Below are 21,857 nucleotides of genomic sequence, written 5' to 3' on the forward strand. Positions count from 1 at the left end.
TGTCTCCAGTCCATCACAGGGACACCTGGATATGTCTCCAGTCCATCGCAGGACTTATCTCATAAACCACTGGACAGATTTTAATGAAACTCACTAAATATTCATTGGAAGTAAATTTACAACTGCTGAGCTTTTGGAGCAAACTCAAGTCAAGATGGCTGCCAAAACCAGCAGCCATTTTAAATGGTAAATGGACTGTACTTAGGTAGCACTTTTCTATCTTACCAAGACACTCAAAGCTCTTTACAACACAACCTGTGCCCTCGTTTACCCATTCATACAGCATTCTACTACATTTATACAAAGAATAATCAGTGACTTTATCATGTTTATACATAGATGAAACACGATGGAGGTAATGAGGGGTTCAATGTCTTGCCCAGGGACACTTGGGCATATAACTGCTGGTGGAATCAAACCCCCAACTTTTGCATTGGACGGTAACTGCTTTAACCACTCAGCCACAGACGCCCCAATATAATTTTACACCATCCTATTTTTATACAACAACCTGACATATATTGTGCCAAAACTTCACTTGTTTGTGGTTGAGTATCACACACATTGTTCAGGTGCTATTTGTTGAAAAAGGTCTGCATCTAAAAGTTGAGCGAAAAACTGTTGGAGTCCACCATGTTTCTATATTAACACAAACTCCTTCAAGCTATACTTTACCTTTTATAGGCCTTTATATGTCTATTGATTTATGTCTCTTTTTGTTAACAACTTTTATGCTCCTGTTGTATTTTTTTTATGTAAACAAAATAAAAATTAATGCATTCATTCTTTAACAAATAAGTATTGCACTGATATAAATGATAAAACCAGAACATGCAACCTTGGCAGTTTATTGCATAAGCAGTGGAACACAATGTCCCGGACACATGTTTGTGTACCTGCAGTCGAGGATTAATGGTGAAACTGCCGGCCGTGGGGTTCATGCAGGACACGTACTGGATGTTGTGTATTTCTTTCAAAAGCAGCTTATTACGGTCATACCTGCAGAACACACACACACAGAGAAAATAAAATTGTTATTTAACAGCTTCGCAGCCACATAAACCCTGAATATGCCCCGGCTCACACGGACTTTCTGCTGATATGAACAGCCCAGCTCCTACTTAAGCTGGCGTGTCTCCGAAGCAACCTTCTTCCTCTCAATTTCATACCTGAAATCCTCCAAGCATATCTTTAATGGGCTGTCCATGTCTAAGCCAGTCAGCCAGTGTCTGACACAGTGGAACCAAGCTCAGAATGGCCTCACTGTGTCGAAGAGATGAGCAACAAAATCCTTTTTTTACGAAGAATTACACAGCCCGGCTCTCACGACTTACTTCTGATATACAGAGAAGCTGAAACATATTGATGTTAAGGCAGGGATCTTCCTGGATTCTAAGGGGAAATGTCTGTTCTTTAGGATTTTAACCAACTGCTAACAGTTTATTATACAAATCACTGTTTTCTAAATGTAGTACCTCACTGGGCTGTGACTGATGGAGACTACAAGAAATTAGATGTTTCACTTCATTTTAACTGGTTCTACCACATGTGGATGTTTAAATGTTAAAAGTAACTAGAGCAGGGCTATTCAACTGGTGGCCCAGGTGCCAAATCAGGGCCACGGGTGTGCTCAATTCGGCCCACCAAGGGATACATTTTTAAATAAAACTATATTTAAATCGTAAAAAAAAAAAAACAAACAAAAAAAACCTTTCTTAATGAGAATAACTGCTGGATGTCTGGCCTCTGAGCTCTTGGCTTTCAGTAACTGTGGCTCCCTGAGCAATTTAGTTGAATAGCCCTGAACTAGAGAAACTGCATTTTCTACAAAAATTGCAGTGTGAATACTAATTGCTAAATGAGTTTGCTGAAAGCTTCTTGAAAAGCTAGAGCTTACTTGAAATATGTCAATATCTGAAATTTTGAAAGATGAAGCTGAAAGTTATTTCCATTGTTATGCTGATGACACACAATTACATTTGTCCATTAAACCCAATGAATCCAATCAGCTACTTAGACTACAAGCATGTCTTAAAGACATAAAATCCTGGATGACCCTTAATTTTCTCCTGTTGAACACAGAAAAAAATGAGGTTTTGGTTTTTGGACCTGAGCACCTTAGGAATGAATTTTTCAGTCTTTCTCCCTCCTTAGATGGCATTAATCTGTCCTCCAGCTCTAACGTTAAAAATCTTGGTGTTATTTTTGATCAGGACATGTCTTTTATCCCCCACATTAAAAACGTTACTACACTGTTAACCCAAATTTTCTTTTACATAATAAGTCAAGCTATTATTACTAATCTTTTTGTTATTTTGCAAAAGGTGGGACCATTACTAAACAATATGTGAATTGTAAACTACTCAAAATGAGTATTTGCAGTACTAATGGCTATGAGTGGAGACAACTCTCATTTAAATATTTTTATTGGTTTTGGGCGGGGCTTGTCAGTGAACACCTGCCCCGTGAACAAAGAAGAAGAAGAAAAAGAAGAAGAATGGTGAGAAAAAGAAGAGGAATGGTGAGAAAAAGAAGAGGAATGGTGAGCCCAGTGCAAGTTTCTCCTGACTGCTAGCTGCATTTCTCATTAATGAGATGAAGTGGGGAAATCGGGTTAGTCTGGATGATGTTTCAGTTTATCGACATATGTTAAATGCACACATTTGATTCCGTTTTTTATAATAGTTGTACTTCCTGGGTAAAATAAAAATTTTTTGCCGTGCTCAAGTTAACGTTAGCTATAATATTTCACCGGAGTGTCAACTGCATCATTTTGGCCCTACATTATAGCTAGTCGATCATACTTTGTTGTTCTTTTGGGACTGAATGAATTCGTACCGGTAGTTAATGTCTGTAGCAAACAAAAGCTAATTGCCTCTCACAGAAAGCTAATGCTATTAGCAGTTAGCTTTACGTTAGCTTTTTGTTGCATACAGAATAATTTACCACATGCTTTAATTTTTTTTTGTAACTTGAACAGTGAATAGTCAAACTAAGGGCTGTTGGTTCTTACAATCATTCCTGGCACTTTAGTGAATTTTGCTTGATAGTTTTAGTTCATTAAATTCTGCTTTTCTTTATTTATTTTTTTTGTAACCGCCCCATTAGATTTGTGTGCCAAATGGAAAACACAACAAAGTATGGACCTAACATTTGGAGGGATGAAGTTGTGGAGACATCACCACCAATAAGCCTTCTGATGAAATGCTGGCCGCTCTATATACTAATAAGCAGGTACACATAAATATGCTGATGGTCTTTTTCTCTCCAGTTGTACAGAACACTAATTTCATTTTTTTTATATATATTTTAAGATTTGTCTGGAATTCAAAAGGATTGTGGGAAAAGACCTGCTGCAGGAATTGTATTCTGCCCTTGATGATCACACTACCCGTCTTATAGAAATTTTTAAAGCTAAGAGGGCAGCATGGGTGAACATTTGGCACAGCTTTTGCAGCAAATGCAGGTAATACCAGGACAAAACAAAGCACAAATTGTCTCTGTGTGTCTTTGTCTGTGTGTATGAGAGACTTTTCCTTTTGACATATTTATCCATTTTCAGTCTTACAGTCACTGGATCCCACTGAAAAAAGAACAGTCATACTAAGTGGGCTTCCTCACCTACTTGGAGACAATCCTATGGAGTTCTTCAAATCTAGTTTTGTAAGTATACATTTTGTTTGTAATTGCGACTTTTATAATTTGATGTTTATTGTATAATTTGAACAAGCCAGCTGTGATAAAGAGGACTGTCTGCAGATCAAAGATAGAAGTTAGTTTTTGTAGACAACTGTAAGACAGCTAGATTTTGTAAAACTTTTGTTTTTCTGCTTTAGTCAATTGTCAGTTTCATAATGCAGTTTAGATATTATTGTAATTTTTACTGTAGCAACATATCCCTGTTTTTTTTTTTTTTGTTTGTTTTTTTTTCATTGTATGTTTTCATACACTGCCTGGCCCAAAAAAAGTTGCCACCAAATAAAGGTCACACACTAATATTTTGTTGGACCGCCTTTAGCTTTGATTACGGCATGCATTCGCTGTGCCATTGTTTCAATAAGCTTCTGCAATGTCACAAGATCTATTTCCATTCAGTGACCAAGAAGCTCCCTCAAATAGTCCTTAAACCAATATTGATTTTACAATGTTTATTGATAGAGATTTTGAAAATATGACCAAATAGTAGTTATCATCACGTTAGCATAAATTGCATTTCATACAATTCCTGTTATGTAATTCTTCATGGTGGTCTGTTGTAGTTCATCAATTTTATTCCCTGATGGTTATATTTCTGGCAATCATTTATTTTGTTTATCTTTAGGATGGTGATGAGTTCTTTGGCCAAATGGACGTTGGGATCTTGTTGATGAAACCTGAAGGTGTCTCTCCCTCAACATCAGATCTTCACAGGGACACAGTGTGAGATGTGACTTTTTTTTCTCCCTCCTTTTCCCTCATGTTCCCCTTTTTCTAATCTAACGACAAAGGAAGTGCCTCTCAGTGAGGCTGCAGCCTCAGACACCCCGTCCGTCGACCCCATCTGTTTGTTTGTGTTATTTCAGATGGGCTGTACTGAAATGTAATTTTGTTGCTCTTCTGTGCAACGACAATAAAGCTGATTCAGATTCTAATAGCTAAAATGAGCCGAACCATTAGTGATTATAAAAACAGATACTAAAATCAGCATGAATGCAGGCAGAAGGAGCAAAATAAAAAATACACAAAATCCTGCTAAAAGCCATCTCTAACAAAACTCTAGCAAAAAAACTTGAAAAAGCTACAAAAGAGGCAAAAGTAGTGAAATAGTCGAAATAAATAAGAAAAAGCTAGCTCAGAGCTAGAACTAGTGAAATACTAGCAAAAGTCAAGAAAACATTTACAGCAAAAAATAAGAAAATGCTAGCGTAAAATCTAGTCATGAAACCCTTGCAAATTGCAGGAAATTGTTAGCTTTTAGCCAAAAGTAATGAAATGCTAGCAAAAAACATGAAAAATCAAACTTAAAGCCAGATGTAGTGATGCAGCCACACACCAAAGTGGAAGATGACATGTTACGTATTTTTCAAGTTATCCAACACACAAGACAAACATATGACAGATGGTGGGAGCCATCTTGGATTCTGACGTAACAAACAAGACATATTTTTTTATGGCTAAATATTGTCATACCTAAAAATGGAAATCTGCACATCCCTTATATTTCAAATGATCATGCTCAAAGCATGGAAGGACTTTTATGGTGACAGCCATCTTGGATTTTGATGTGACAACCCAATATTTGAAAGGAACCTTTCCTATCTAGATGCAGCCACACACCAAAATGGTCGTTGGTTCCTCACTTATTTTTCAAATGATCATTTTCAAATATGCATAGACGGACAGTGTATTTCCAATACCCCCTCCTCACTCCATGATGGGAAACTAGTTGCCCACAGTCGTAACCCAATGAGATACTTGCTGTGAAACTAGAAGTCTTGTTAGGAACTAAATTAACCCTTCTGCTGCCCTAACCCCGAAGCCTTGTGTAAGCTTTGGGGTTAGGAATGATACATTGTGGTTCATTTTGACCCAAGGGCAGCAGTAGGGTTTGACAGGTTTTCAGGTGACTAAAGCAACTTTATTTGAAACTGAATTTGTTGCACATTTTTCGAGTAAAATGTAAAAAATTCTGGTGCCAAGACTGAAACCTCTATAAGGCATTTATAAATATTGAGACACCTACGTTTCAAGACGAGACGATTAGTCAGCAACAAATAAATGCATCCCACTGAGATACAACATATTACAAAAAGAAATTGTGTTCCTCTTTTCAAACAGCAGCTAAAGCTTGCGTCTTACCAGTGGTTGTAGTCCATGTGTTGGCGTATGAGAGTGTGAGGTTGCACCGTGCCATAAGCATCCACCTCAGGCATATTCATGTCGTCTATAAAGTAGACCAGTCTTCTGCTGCCAGGAGGTCCATAGTTGCGCCCTGCTTTCTTCTCCAGGGGCTTTTCCAGCACATCTGTGTGGGAGAATAATCAGTACTTTTTCTTTTTCTCTCCATTGTTTTACCTTTATGGTTTCTAAAAATGACTCATGCACATGAAACAGCTCAAAAATGATCAAGCACACTTCATTTGAACATGAACACAAGGTCACAAGTGTATGTTTCACAGCCTTTGTGAGTCAAGTGCTGCTGTAATAAATCCAAATACAAACAAAAAAAGATGTTTATTACTGTTTTGTTGGCTTTTTAAAATGACTAGGAGAGAAGCAGGAAAATTTAAAGCTGTTGCCTGTTTTTTTTTATTATGAAGTCAAAACAAGTTTTTAAAGAAATATTAAAGGTTGCCAATGCAGCTACAACTTTGGCATTACATCACATACCAGTTTTCATTTATTAAGCCTAAACATAATTTGTGAATTGCTTCTCTAATAATTTAAGCTATGACAAGAGATTAAACTCATATTAACGAGTATTATATAAGCTTTTACAAAGTTTTTTTCTTGAAATAAAAAAATAGAAGCTAAACTTCCATCCATCCATCCATCCATCTGAATGAATCTGTGTCATGGGTCGCCATGGTAATTCCCACCTTTTCTAGGGAGTAGATGGAGCAGGAGGAGTAGCAACTTAGGAGGAGTGGGGGAGGGGGGTTCCCGCTTTTCAAAATGTAGCACTGACAACATACATCATAACCTACGGCATATGTAATGACGTATATCCATGTGTGATGGTGTTACTGTGGTTCAAAATTTAACTTTTCCATAAAGTAAACAGATTATGAAGATTTGGTTTCGCTTCAAAGAGCCATTTATCTCATCTCTAATATACGTATATTAGCTCCGGAGCTAACGCACAAGTTGAGTCATTTCTGCCTCTCTGTCAATGTGTGCCATGGAAAAAAAATGATTCACAAACAATCAGATGTAGATTTAATCAAATGTAATAACACAAATTCAAAATTCATGAAGAAAAATAATTTCAAGTACAGATTTATTCTTGCTTGTCTTGCCTTGGTTCTGATCTGGTTTTGCCTTCTCAACAAGAAAACGTTTGGTTTTGTAATACCACGTCAAGGTCAGAGATCCCTTAAGATCTAGCTTGATCTCACAAGTTTGCACACCATGTTGTGGGGCAGCTGTGGCTGAGTGGTTAGAGCAGTCATCCTCAAAAGGGAGAGCTGGGGGTTCGATTCCACCAGCAGTCAAGTGCTGAAGTATCCCTGGGCAAGACACAGAACCCCTCATTGTCTCTCATGTGTGTCCTATCATATATGAATGTGATCTTAAGTTCTGATTAGTCTCTACAGATTCAGATTATCTTTGTAGAGATCTAGTAGAGTGCTGTGTGGATGGGTATTATAAAGCGTTTTGAGTATCTTGACTAGATAGAATTAGAGTTGCATTCGGGTCCAAAAAATCTGACCCGGCCTGGTCCGGCCCAAGTCTATAGGCATTTTGTCCGAGCCCGTCCCACCCAGACTAATTAACTATAATTAGAGGCCCGAACCCGAAAAAAAACAAAACATTTATTTTAAATTAAGCTTTGACTGCTTTTGTAAACAAATCAGTTTGACATGATAATTTTAAAAACGTATTTCAAAGAAAGGAAGATGTAAGATTTCTTGTTTATTAAAAACTCACCAAATGGATATTAACATACAAAACGATAAGCCTAAAAAGTTAACTCTAAAGATAGGCTATTATACAAATGAATAAAAATATTTTAGAGCAAAATTATTTGGAAAAAAAAAAAAAAGGTTATTTTAACTGAACGCGCTGCTCGCTTCGGCTTTTGTGGCTTCAGATGCTGCAACTTTCTTCACTGCAGATATGAGCAAGATGCGGAGCAGGATGCATGCGGCCGATGATCCAGTGATCCATCGGGTGCTTAACTGTACATTTTTTACCTCTTTCAACTGGCTGGTCAGTGGACATGCGCAGCTGATGATCCGGTTGTCCATCAGAAGCTTAACTGGACTTGTTTTTACCTCTTTCAACTAACTGGTCGGGCCTGATCGTGCACCTGACACATCAGCAGGTTTCACTGTGCTGGCTTTGTAGAGTGAATTCTCCTGTTTTTAGCTTGTGTTTAATACTTTCCAGCTCTATTACGTTGCTTATGATGAGAGCAAAGGGCGGGCGGAGCCACATGTGCAATTGTTGTGCAATGCGCCAGCGCTACTCTCTCTTTTCACAGTATGATTAACTTCTGCACTCTATTTTCTTTCTTTCTTCATCCTCAACCTATAAGCTTACTGCCTCCTTCCAAACAAGTTTAGTTTTATTTGTGCTGTATGATTCGTAAAACTGCATCAAAAGCCCGCGACCAACCCAAATTGCCCATCAAGCACATAATTTTGGTCCGACTCGACTCAAAATTCGGGCCGGGTAGGGCACGGGTCAAAAATCGCAACTCTAGATAGAATGGTGGTATATAAAGACTGTCCATTTACCATTTATGTTATTTTCATGGTTTGGAAAACAAGGCTACAACTCTATTTCCCATTAAAAGATGATGCTTTTCAAAAATTCTGGCAAAAGCTAGGCCTTAAATTTGAAACTGGTTTTCTATATGGACTGGTTTCCCTCCTGTGTATTTTATCTGTTAGCTATCAGCTGGTCATTTATATAAATATTTAACATTTTAATGCTAGTTTGTTGTTTGCATGAGCTGGTTTTCTTAAAGCCATGCATAAAACAAGTGTTGGATTTTTCAGATGTCTTTAACCCTGTAAAAGTTTTTTCCTCCCATGTAGCAGCTGTATGAAGCCAATGGTTGGTTCGTACCTTGGAGCATAGCAGATGTGGTGTAGTAGTTAAAGGGAACATTTTTGACTAAGTATTTCTCTGTGTCCAGTGAGTCAAGTTTGTCTCCAAGCAGTACCGACTTCCCAGTGCCAGCGTTCCCGACCAACATGACTGGCCTGCGGTGCTCCAGGAGGTGGTCCACCAAGTATCGAACCCGTATGGTCTCTGTGGTATGGACGACACATGCCTGCACAGAGGAGCCACACAGAAAATATGTCTCAATTTTTTTATAAAGACTTTGTGTTTAACATTTTTGATGAACTTGCATCCCAGTAACACAACAAAATGTTGTCTTTTCTTATTAAAGCTGTATGTGAGATAAAGACAATCAGTTTCTACTAAAGGCACCAAGGAAGACTGATTCTGAGGTTTTTGGTTGTTGGTGCTGTATTTTTACCCAAAGTGGCAGTCAGTGAAAATAAAAAAAATATCTGTCAGTTATCCTGATGCATGCTCAATAATCCAGGTAGAAAAATCCAAAAAAGTTCAATCTGGTCCTCTGGACATTCAAAAACACAAAAAACAAAACAAAGCAAAAAAATATAGAAATGTTTCGTCTCTCATTTGAGAGACTTCCTCAGTCTGAGGTGCTGTATTCAGCTCAGTCTCTTAAATAGCACCTTCTCTGAGTGGATCAACCAGTTTGCTGCTGACAACCAAAACCAGCTGCTCACATGGTCAATAAGGACCATCAGCCAAACAATGGATCATTAGCACACTGATGGCTGTTTACTATTCACAGGGGGTTGAGTGATACTAGCAATCACAGCGTTGTAAGGGGGGGACAGTTGAACCCGGAGGCCTCCACCCCTGTTTAATGATGGACGGTTTCTTTTCACAAAGATGGCCTCCTTTACTCCTCTCTCAAAACATTGTTCCTCTCTGTCCAGGATGTGAACATCTTCATCCCTGAAAGAGTGACCGCTGGCCTGGAGATGAGTGTTGACCGCAGAATCCTGGCCTGATGATGTTGTCTGGGCTCTTCCTTAGAGATAGGGTGAGAAGCTCAGTCATCTGGGACGGACTCAGAGTAGAGCCCTGCTTCTCCACGTTCAGAGGAGCCAGTTGAGATGGCTCGGGCATCTGGTTAGAATGCCTCCTGGATGCCTCCCTGGTGAGGTGTTCTGGACACGTCACACTGGGAGGAGACCCAGAGGAAGACCCAGGACACGCTGCAGGGACTATGTTTCTCGGCTGGCCTGGGAATGCCTCGGGATTCCCCCGTAGGAGCTGGCCCAAGTGGCTGGGGAGAGGGAAGTCTGGGCCTCCCTACTTAAGCTGCTACCCCTGCGACCCGACCCCGGATAAGCGGAAGAAAATGGATGGATGGATGGATGGATGGTAATGACAATGAAAATAACTGATAACTGTGGCAGGTGATGCTACAAATAAAAAATTTATGGGCACATCCTGCTGGAACAGAACACTGAAGACCATGATTAAAGAGACCAGGAAATAAATTATCTGTCATGTCTCCCATATACACAGAAATTAGTTTTTTATTTTTCAATGTGATTTTGTAAAACAAAAGTCACTTAGAAGGTAAAGTTTTGTCACATTGAAATGTTTTTAAAAAGGAAGCCGAGAAAACACGGATATGCACACCGCAAGAATCGATCAACAGAGTAGCCTGATACCAGCCTGATCAAGAAAGCACATCAGCGACTATGCACTTTCTCCGGTGGATGAGACGAGCTGGTCTGGGAAGCTCAGTCCTCACCTCCTTCTACAGGTGTGCAGTGGAGAGCATCCTGTGCGCCAGCATCAAAGTGTGGCATGGAGGCTGCACAGCTGCAGAAAGAAAAGCTTTGCAGAGAGTGGTGAAGGCTGCACAGAAGATGTTGGAGTCAGTCTCCCCACCATCACAGACATCTACACCTCCAGATGCAGGAAGAGGGCCACCTGCATCATGAAGGACCCCACTCACCCAACACACACACTTTATGCCCCATTCCCCTCAGGCAGGAGGTTGAGGAGCATTAAGTGTAGAACCACTAGACTGAGGAACAGCTTCTACCCTGAGGCTGTTAGACTCATGGATCTCTAACCAGGATAATCACAGTAAGAAAAAAAATAACACTGTAATGCCACTTTAGTTAGTGAAATGTGACATATGTACTGCTGATTATCCATGTTGCTGATTATTGCATGCTGCTGTATACATTCATATCCATCTGCTCACACAGACTCATGTTTAGGCTGCTGTTTTACAATGTATTGTTATGCACTATTAGTGTTTATCATATATCTTGGATATTTTAGCATACACTTTGGCGTTCATTTAGCGTATATCTTAGTGTATACTTTAGATCCTTATATACTGTTTCGTTTTACACTTTATAGTTTTGCTATTGTTGGATGCAACTGGGACCCTGTGTACATAATATAATTCCACCTCATCTACCACATGTGGTGAGAACGGCAATAAACCTACCTGAGCTTGAACTTGAAGACTTAAAAATAGTCAGAACAAGTATACCACCAGTTGCCTCAAACCATGTGTGATCATGTAATTGCCTGTGTGTGTGTGTGTTTGTGTGCTCTTGTTGCTGATTCACCGGATGTATTATTTTACTGAAACTCTCAGACAGTAATCTTTGAACGTACAACAGCAAGTGATAAATGTAAAGTCCGCAGATTCAAAATGGCCACCACAGCTAATCAAATGTGGCACGTAGAAAAATTATAATTTCTAGATAATGAACTAATTTGGTGTGGAAGTAGCTGAGACTTATCTGCAACACATACTCTGAGTGTCACAATCTGATGCAGTTTTGAAGTTGAACCCAATGTGCAGGCAACGAAGAAGAACTCGGAGGTAAAAATCAGGAAATTAATTTATTAAACAAAACAAAAGGCTGACGTGGCAGCAAAACTCACAGGAAGTACACAGGAGCAGAATGACACGGAGAAACACTGGTTCGGAGAAACAGACCATGACAACCTTCGCAGGATAATCCACGGACAGGGGAATAAAAAGGAGACACACAATAAATAAGAACACTAACGAGGAGATAATAACAAACACCTGTGGAAAAGATAATTAGGAACAGGTGGGAACAGCTGGAGCTGGAGCAGACCACAAGGGGGAAAGACGCTAGAGAGCACAAATCCTCTCACTGATCAGATGAAATCGATTCAGGACTTTGTGTTTATTTCTGCTGATTTTCTGATTGTATAAATAAAACCTTTATTCTAAGGTGGTCTCTCACCAGCCAGGTGGAACAGCTATATTACATGGTCTGAAGACAGTGGCATTGACAAAAAGACAGGAGAAAGAAGTGGAAGTGGCGGAAATGAAGTTGAGGTTCTCCTCAAGAGTGACAAGAATGGATAAGATAATGAATGAGATCATCAGAGGTACAGCACAGGTTGAACAACTGGGAGATAAAGTTAGAGACCAGACTGAGATGGGTTGGACATGTCCAGAGGAGGGACAGTGGGCATATTGGTAGGAGGATGTTAGAAATGCAGCTGCCAGGAAAAAGACAGGAAGGAAGAAAGAGAGGAAGGAAGACAGGAAGGCCAAAGAGGAGTTGGAGAGGACATGGAGGTAGTTGGAGTGAGGACAGAGGATGCAGAGGACAGACTGAGAAGGTGGAGGAGGACTCACTGTGGAGACCCCTGAAGAGGGAAAAGCTGAAAGAAGAAGATTCTAAGGTGGTCTCTGGTTAGCTGTGTCTTGCAAATGTTTTTTATTTATTTATTTATTTTATTAAGTTTCTTTTTCTTTCTAAAAAGTTAAGTCAGGTCCTCTGGATGAGTTCAAAAAACAAAAAGTTGTAGAAACGTTTCGTCTTTCATCCAAAAGACTTCTTCAGTCTGTTTTTTTGTTTTTTGAACCGGTCCAGAGGACCTGACTTAACTTTTTTGAAATTTTCTACCTGGATTATTGAGAATGCATCAGGATTTGTCTTTTTATTCCTTATCCAACCTATCAGAACTGAAACTGTAGTGTTCTCAATAAAAGGCAAAGTGGGACAACCCTCATACATGTATTTTGTTTTTTGTCCAGAAAACCTAGTCCACCTGCCTGTCTCAGCATATTTGGATCAAACCAGATTTATCTTTCAGACCTTCTGATCAATAGAGATAGATTTACCTGAAGTGGTGCATCAGTATCCATATCAAATTGGGGCACCATCTTGGACCATGGTTCAAACTTTTTGGTTTCGGGGTCGATGTAGTAATCAAACACAGTGCCGTGAGATGGGAACTTAATGGTTTTGAACTCGGTGACCCACCACTTGCTGAACTCCACTCTGTAGTCGACCATCTGAACACACACAGAAACAGAGAGAGTAATAGGCATCACAATAATTATATGTGGAGGGGACTTGTCCCCTTCCACATTTAAAAAGTACTCATTTGGACCCCCTGCACCCACATTTACCATGAAATAGTGGTTCACCCAGCACTGTTTCTATTTCTTCGTGAATAAATCTGTTCCACTTAATTAATAGGAGAATACTCAAACCAATAGGAGTCAACTCCGGGTTTTCCTGGTTACTGTAGTGTTTCCCTTCCATCATCTGCCGCTCATCTCTGAGTTTGTTTTTTTGTTGTTGTTTTGTTTTTGTCGATGGGATGGGGGAATGAGGAGACACATCTATGTTGCCCGCTAGCTTAGCTCTACGTTAATGCCTGCAGTTGTTGACCGGGTGAGGGCTGGTGTTAGGATGCCTGAGAGAAGTGGAGTGCTACATCTGTTTCATCGTAGCTAGCATGTCTGTATTGTGCGCCACTGAATTGAACCGAATAAGACCAGAGAATGGACTTTATCAAAATGGGGTCAGTTTAGCAAAAATTACTATTTTTTTGCTTTTATTCCTCTACGTAGCAGCGATGGATCTGCATTTAATTTAGTCGAGTGTGAAGACAAAGCAAAGGACAAATACATGTTGGGAGTACACAGATACAACAAGTAAAGGGTATTAAATGAGAGGTGGCAGAGCATCTATCCATCCGTGTGATTCACACAGTAAAAGAAGTCTCATCTCCTGCTGGCTGACAGCTCCCCACCCACCCCTAACCCTCCCCCAGCCCGTGATACCTGTCTCCTCTATTCAACACCGACTCTCCAGTCAATAAAACCACTTAACATTCAAATGCATCTGTGATGGGAAAATAAAGTGGAGTACATTTGTACTGAGGGGAGAGCAGTTTCATCCCATAACTCAGACGGACACGCTTACTGTACTGCACTAACTGGATTGCTAAGCAACTGCTCGCCACAGCTCTCCTGCTGATTTAAATTCAGACAGTCTGTGTGTTTCTGAGCAGGAATAAAGTCCACTTCAGTTTTAGATGACAATCTCCCCATTAAAAAAACAAAACAAAAGTAATATCTTCATGCAAAAAATAACATTCAAATCACTTTTTTTTATATAAATAGACACAATGTTGAGCTGCTTGAGTGAAAGTGGGAAAAAAGAAGAAAAAAAAACTGTTTCAGAGATGAGTTGTGATAAGAAAATAAATCCGTTCCCTGTTTTTGCAGCCACTTGGTAATCATCTCATGTGGCCAGAGACCCACCTGGTCCTGGAACAAGGCTCCTCCAAAAGCCCAGACTGCAGCAAAGACAAAATAGAGCTCATGAAGTTCTTTGGCGCAGTCCGGTGGCGTGTTTTCTGCAGTCAGGAGACACTCCAGCAGGTAGCACAGCATTTGGACAAGACTCTGTTCAGGGATTGGGATGATCTTCTTAAACCTGTCCAAACATAAACCAGAATCCTTTCACCAAAACCTCAACCAGTAAGCAAAGGTCTGACTGTGCTCTCTGAGAAAGATTCAAACATAAATTTGGGTTTTATCAAACGTGACACTTTTTTTTTTTTTTAGATTGATCAAAACAATGAAAACTCCTCATGAATGAAGAGTTTGATTTTAAGCGTACGTCAGAGGACACAGATTTATGAGCTGGAATACAGCGGTGCATATTTGAACAATGCATCCTTCCCTCCTCTGCTTCCTGTTATTTGCTCTAAAAATGATGATGAAGGAGGTGTTGGAGGATGAAAGCTGCAGAAGCACGTCCAGTTCTCTGAGTCATTCTCTGTTTGCCCCGCTACAGCACGCCCACATCACACAGTTACTACCCGTGTTCTGTCATACCCCAACACACTGCGTCACCAACATGACAGCAGGCACTTCACTTCCTGTCTGATCCCTTCGAGAGCTGCTTTACCTGGACCTGAGGGCGTCCAGACATGAGGGTAGGTACTTGTCAAACAGGATGGTCAAGTTAGCTTTCTCAGACTGAAACACTCTCTTGTCAATCCAGCTGGAGACCTGCGGGTTCCATCCCAGGTCTGCAGGATTTATATACAGGATTCCTAGAAAATAAGACACAGGACTCAGATTAACTCCTTAACAATCCCTTTGGATAAAAATAACCAAAGATGTGAGTCACTGATGTGAGTCATTTTTGTAGGCCAAAGATAATCAAGCGGACCGGGAAATAAAAAGAATAGATGTTTCTGTACCTGCCCTGGATACAGTAGCAGGGGTCGCAGTGCGAAGGTGGCTGATCTCAAATACCAGCCTCATGGTGGGGTTCAGAGGGATCCGCTCGTTACTGGCCAGAGTCAGAACCTAACACATGACAACAACATGTTTACATACTGCAAACTGCTACATCATGTCTTCTTTTTATTCCTTTTGCAAAGTTCAGTGGTCGCAAGAGAAAATGATCTGAACTAGCTAGGTATGAAAAAATAAATAAAAGCACAGAGTTAAAATATAATATAATATAATATAATATAATATAATATAATATAATATAATATATTATATATGCTAGTGCAGATTCTCAGTCATCCAGGACTTGGTAAATTCAAAAAAGTACAAGACAAAACCAACTGGACTTAATTTGTAACAGAAGATGTTTCGCTTCTCATCTGAGGAGCTTTCGCAATTCTGAGATCATTCCAATAATTCGAATTGAGAAAGATCCTTGGATGAGAAGCTAAACGTCTTCTGTTACAAATTAAGTCCAGTTGTTTTTGTCTTGTACATTTTTGAATAATATAATATAATAAATATGATATAATATAATGTATTTTTCTTCTTCTTTTGGCTGCTCCCTTCTTCAGGGGTTGCCACAGCAAACTAAGTTGCATGAACACTTGGCAATTATTTTTACGTCAGATACCCTTCCTGATGCAACCACAGACCACCGAGCTACCACAGCCCTCTGTGTGGAGCAGAGAGCTGCTATCCAGGTCGCCCAAAGGAGCAGATGGTGGAGGTTAAGGGCCTTGCTCAAGGGTCCAGAGTGGGGAAAATGAGGGTGGAGGCATGTTTCTCCTATCCCACACTCATTTTTGATGTTATCAGTACTGGGACTTGAACCAGCAATATTCCGATCACAGAGCCACATTCTCTAACCTCTGCGCCACCACTCCCATAATATTATATAACATAATGTAATATTATATAATATATACTTATTCAGAACAGAATTTAAAATCTTTCTTCTAACATACAAAGCTCTCAGCAACCTAGCTCCATCCTATTGTAAGGATCATAGTGTTACTGCAGGTTTACTTGTGGTTCCTAGAGCATCCAAAGGTAGAATGGGAGTCAGAGCTTTGTGTTATCAGGCTGCTCTCTTGTAGAACCAACATTTGGTTTCTGTCCCTGGGGCTGACATTCTGCTTTTGAAGAAAGTCCGAAGACTTTCCTTAAACTATAAATCCTATAGTTAGGGTCGGCTTGGGTTTATGAGCTGTTACATCATTATGCTGCTAGAAGTTTAGATTGTTGGAGGACAAACTGACTCTGCTCCTCACTCTACTGCTGTCTTTTCTTGTTCTGTCTGTCTTTGTATTTGTAATTGTTTTCTATCATTAATGTGGTTTTGTTTGTGTCTTCTCATAGAAACCTGGACCAGGCATTCTGTGTCTGTCTGTTTATCCTTCCTTTCCTCTCAAACCCAGCCAGTCAAAGCAGATGGCTGCACATTCTGAGCTCAAATCTGGTTCTGCTGAAGGTTTGTTCCCATTAAAAGGGACTTTCCTTTCCACTGTCACTGATGGGCTGCTCAGGATGGGAGACTATGACAAAGTGATGCTATCTGCTGGCTTCTTTAGATAGATAACTTTTACTAATTAGAATTTTATAATGTAGTTAAAAGTCTGAGATGACTTTCATTATGAATTGATACAGTATGACTAAACAGAATTGAATCATAGTGTTATATTATAGTTATTAATTCTGAGTTTTCTGTTTGAGCGCCTGCACATTGGAGTAGTTTAATGCTTAGGAATAAAAATGAACCATAATTAATTTGTGTGTGCAATATCTGGGCTGAAGGTCCCGATCAATAAAACAAATCAAAGCACAGGTCCTGACATACAATTTAATCAACTAATCAGACTTAGAGTTGCAGCCAGGGAGCTTTTTCTTTGGACTTGATATGTACATGACTAGATATAGGTAGGAAGCTTATTTGCTGATCCACATCCTTCAGCTACACTGCAAACAACATGTTTCATGATATTGTTTTTACATTTTAACAGGTACTATAAGTGACATTTTCAAGACAGTTACTCAAATAAAATATACAATTTAATAAATAAGGTCGCCCAAATTATGGAAATGTGATGTTTTTCAAATATTGATTTGCTAGCTGCTTAGGTAACATCTGGAAATGAAAACGCTCTCAGTGGAGAGGTTGAAAGAAATGAACTTTAACTAAAGGTAGCCTGTCATTGGGCTGGAGCTGCGATGAATAGTTGGAGCTCCAACATGTTTGGAAATGTTTGAGGGAGGTGAAGAGGCTTGTGGTCTTGTCGCTTAAACTTTGAACATGTTCAAAAATGTGTAATGCAAATTTTCTTTTGAAATGGTTGTAGTGTTGTTGTGGGCCTCTCAAATCTATGTTTAACTCTGTTCATCATCAACGTGCGCCGCAGCATGGCAGCAATGATGAAAGCTCCACTTCAACTTGCACATTTTTAGTTCCTTGTTTTGTGTTGACTTTTTGCACCTGCAAAACTACGGGGTAATGCTACAGGTATCACCACAATGCAGTTTTGGAGTTGCAATCTTTAGTGAGTGGGGACTTTGGTCTGACTTTTTGGGACTCCACAGCAGACATTTTCCCCTGAGGCCTTTCTTTACTGAGGTGCCGTAAGAGGAAAACACAAAGAGGGAAGTGAGCTTGTGTTTTGTTCAGGACCCGTCAGAAATGCAACAGACTCTCTCTCCCCTTGGTCTTGCTTTCAGGCGTTCAGTCTCTGAGGAGTAGACTGGATGACATCTGTGCACAGCTTTATTATGAGCAGGACACATACGTACTCATCTGCTCACACAGACTCATATTCTTGCTGCTGTTCAGCGTATTGTTTTTATTATTTGTATTGTTTTTATGCTATTAGTGCTTATTGTATTTTTAGTTTATGGTTTTCTTAGTTGCAGCATGGTGGCACAACTGGTAGAGCTGCTGCCTCTCAGCGAGCAGGTCCTTGGTTCAAACCCCGGTCCAGGGGCCTTTCTGGGTGGAGTTTGCATGTTCTCTCTGTGCATGCGTGGGTTTTCTCCAGGTGCTCCGGTTTCCTCCCACAGACCAAAAACATGCATGTTAGGCTGATTGGTAACTCTAAATTGTCCCTAGGTGTGAGTGAAAAAGTGAATGATTGTTTGTCTCGTTTGTCTCTATGTGTCCCTGTGATGGACTTGCGACCCGTCCAGGGTGTACCCCGCCCCTCGCACAGTGATTGCCGGACATGGGCACCGACGACCCCCATGACCCAAAATGGAATAAGCAGGTAAAGATAATGGACGGATGGATGGATGGTTTTCTTAGTTCATATTTTAGATCTTATTACTGTTTTTCTGTTACATTTTATTGTTGGATGTAGCTGGGACCTTAGTACACAATTTCATTCCACCACATGTACCACATGTGGTGCAAATGACAAATAAAGAAACTCTGCCTCTGACACGAGGAGCTGTTCTGTCTTTGTCTTTATGGAGGCATGGCTGGAGCTATCCATCCCCGACTGTGCTGTGGCTCCGGACGACTTCTCTGTCTGCCAGCTCAACAGAACTGAGTCTCATCTGTAACACCTAATATGTTTGTTTCTGCTGCACTGTGTGGCTGTATCATGTGTATCGCTGCCTTGCCATCATAGTTCAGTTCATGTCAATGTTGATCACTGCCTGTCACACAACCTGTGTGGTTTGTGTTGTGTGTGATATGTATCATGTTATTTAATCAGTGTTACTAACTGTAAGGTACGCATTTGTATTGATTCATCCTACTTGCACCACTGTATTCTACTATATTGTTTACTGTATTTCTTTTAGACCTTGTAAATATTATATTTTCTTTTCACTTTTCTCTCTCTCTCTCTCTCTCTCTCTCTCTCTCTGTGCTCCAATGGAGACAGATGTGTCCTCTTCTGCTTTGTCCCCCCATTTCCCTGTTATGCTCTCTTGTCTTGTGAACTTTTAAAGAGACTCTTTTTTCCCTTCATACCTTCCTAATTCGAAGGATTTGATCAGCTGGTCTCTCAACAAAATAGATCAACTTCTGCCAACAGGAGTCAGGGTAAGGAGGACCCTCTTACCGCGACAGAAACAAATTGGATTCATGATGACAAATGGATTTTGCTGTTTGGGTTGGTGAAATCTGGATTGTCTACAAATTCGTGTGGAATGTGTCAAAGCTTGGCAGCACTCAGACTGAATTATGTGGAGCAGGCTGTTATCAGGGCTGTGAACTTTCTGGCAGCAGCCATGAATGGTTGGGAATAATCTTGGAGAAAGCTGTGAGCTCGACTTTCGGCGTAAGGAATCAATTTGGCTGTTTGGAGTCACCATCAGAGAAATGTACCAGCGAGACTTTAAAAGGCAGAAACAACAATTCACGAGTTTTGCTTGACCCAAACTGTGGCCTCGACACCAGACTTATCTCAACTTCTCCTGGCATGTTTAGAAAAAACAAAGATGCTTTGTCTGTCTCCTCACCCCTCCTTTCCCCAAGGCCATGGACATGTAACAGAACCTCAACCGAGCTGGTGATGAATAACACCTCTTATCTGGACAATGGCTGAGAGGGGCTCTGGACCTTCCTTTAAAATTCAATGTCTTCACCGGCCTATAGGTATCATGTCTATTTATGCTGCTATGTTGTGGTAGGTTTTTTTGATGCCTCAAATCATGCCCTGTCTAGGACAAGGTGTGAGAGATTTTTTTTATACCTTCTCTCCTCGTGTTTTCTTCCCTTTCTCATCTAAGCAAAAATATTATTATGAATAAGAATAAGAGGGCCTCACTAACTAGCAGCAACTTTGTGCACTACGTTCATCTTTCGGACGGCTGTATGTACATGTTCTCGTTGTAGCTCGGTGCAATGATAATAAAGCTTATTCTGATTCTGGTTCTTTATTTTGTACTATTGTTGTATGCTTAGGTATTTTTTTGTTTGTTTTTTTGGCGAGTCAAGACATTTTTTTCTTGTCCTGAGCATTTCATTGCATTGTTGACCTTGTGCTGACCTGCATATGACAAATAAACACAAAACTCATTCATCCTGTTTGTTAAAGCTGTATTTTAAACCTGAATTTCCTGTCACAAAATACATCTGAGGCTAAAGCCCAGAAGGCTCATGTCTAAAAACAAAGCCAATGATAAGTAATAATCAAAAAAAGTAATTAAATCTGTTTTATCTTTGTTTTAAAAGTGTATTCCAGCAGATTAAATCCTAAAAGTTGGGACTTCTGCCAGTATGGTTACAAAGGTCATGGCAGAGACAATATGGCCCAAGAATTCAGTTTTACAAACCATGCATAAAAAACAGACTGTTTTTCAAAAACTGGCTGCGTGGAATGGGGCTTCAAGTTTTGCAGATTGCAAATCCTCAGATTTTAGTAAAAGTGAAAACTGTGTCTTTTTTCCCCACAGTTCTGAACCGCCAACTAACCTTCAACAGTCCCACCTCAATAAAATTGAGTAAAATATTTAATTTATTGGTTTGTTTTGGTGCAGCATGGTGGCACAACTGGTAGAGCTGCTGCCTCTCAGCGAGCAGGTCCTTGGTTCAAACCCCGGTCCAGGGGCCTTTCTGGGTGGAGTTTGCATGTTCTCTCCGTGCATGCGTGGGTTTTCTCCGGGTGCTCCGGTTTCCTCCCACAGACCAAAAACATGCATGTTAGGCTGATTGGTAACTCTAAATTGTCCCTAGGTGTGAATGAGAGAGTGAATGGTTGTTTGTCTCGTTTGTCTCTAGGTGGCCCTGTGATGGACTTGCAACCTGTCCAGGGTGTACCCCGCCCCTCGCACAGTGATTGCTGGACATGGGCACCGGCGACCGTCCGATTCTACCCAGACTCTCTAGTCTACCTGCCCTGTCTGCAATGACTCCCTGCATACCTGCCTCACCAGCTTTCAGGTGTGAGTGAAATGATGAAGGGATGAAGTGACTTGGATCTCATCAACACAGTGTTGGAACCTTTTATACCAAATAGGTTTAATCACCACTTTGCTCCATAAATGTTGACAGATTGTCAACAGACAAAGATAGTTCTGTTTATTCTGCAGTTCATGAGTTTTAAACTTGATTTGTTCTATTTCGTATAGGCTTCGCCCTTTAAGGCCTTCGCTTTAGTGGGTTTATCCCGTTATGCGCAGCATAAAAACTGAAAAAATTTAGTCCACGCCCACCTGCTGTGTGGGCCCCACCCGGTCCGTATAAATTACGTTAAGAGCGGGAAATCGGCTCCCAAAATAGCTTTTTTCTTCAGCCATTCAGGAGCCAGTGAGGCCCGACGCTTAAAGGGCTACGCCTATACTCATAGAATCTGGGGTTACAGTACGTAACCAACGTTTTGCTCCCACAACTACTAAAACTGATCTGGTCTATTTAGGTTTAATTGTGTTGTGTGCTATCTGTAGAAAAACATCAAGAGGCTGTAAGTGGGCTGTCGGTTTACTCATTTTTGTTGCTATGGTGCTTAAAAAGACTATATTTGCAACAGATATGTGTTTTGTATCTAGGTGTTATTTGTGTGTGTGTGTGTGTGTGTGTGTGTGTGTGTGTGTGTGTGTGTGT

The 21,857-nt window shown here is 40.3% G+C and overlaps 1 protein-coding gene across 1 annotated transcript in view; it reads right to left on the minus strand.

Moving 5' to 3' along the window:
* The window catches only part of dnah9 (dynein, axonemal, heavy chain 9), a 428,033-nt gene that overhangs the window by 258,754 nt on the left and 147,422 nt on the right, over positions 1-21,857 (minus strand). Inside the window, exons 40-46 of the mRNA XM_037691599.1 lie at positions 15,283-15,391; positions 14,985-15,132; positions 14,333-14,507; positions 12,899-13,072; positions 8,776-8,983; positions 5,839-6,004; positions 897-999 (exon numbers count right to left, since the gene is read on the minus strand). Coding sequence (XP_037547527.1) covers positions 897-999; positions 5,839-6,004; positions 8,776-8,983; positions 12,899-13,072; positions 14,333-14,507; positions 14,985-15,132; positions 15,283-15,391 — 1,083 coding nt within the window. The remainder of the gene's footprint in view (positions 1-896; positions 1,000-5,838; positions 6,005-8,775; positions 8,984-12,898; positions 13,073-14,332; positions 14,508-14,984; positions 15,133-15,282; positions 15,392-21,857) is intronic.

The sequence above is a fragment of the Nematolebias whitei genome, chromosome 17, assembly GCF_014905685.2.
Source record: "Nematolebias whitei isolate Nwh7 chromosome 17, NemWhi1, whole genome shotgun sequence".
NCBI classification, from domain to species: domain Eukaryota; kingdom Metazoa; phylum Chordata; class Actinopteri; order Cyprinodontiformes; family Rivulidae; genus Nematolebias; species Nematolebias whitei.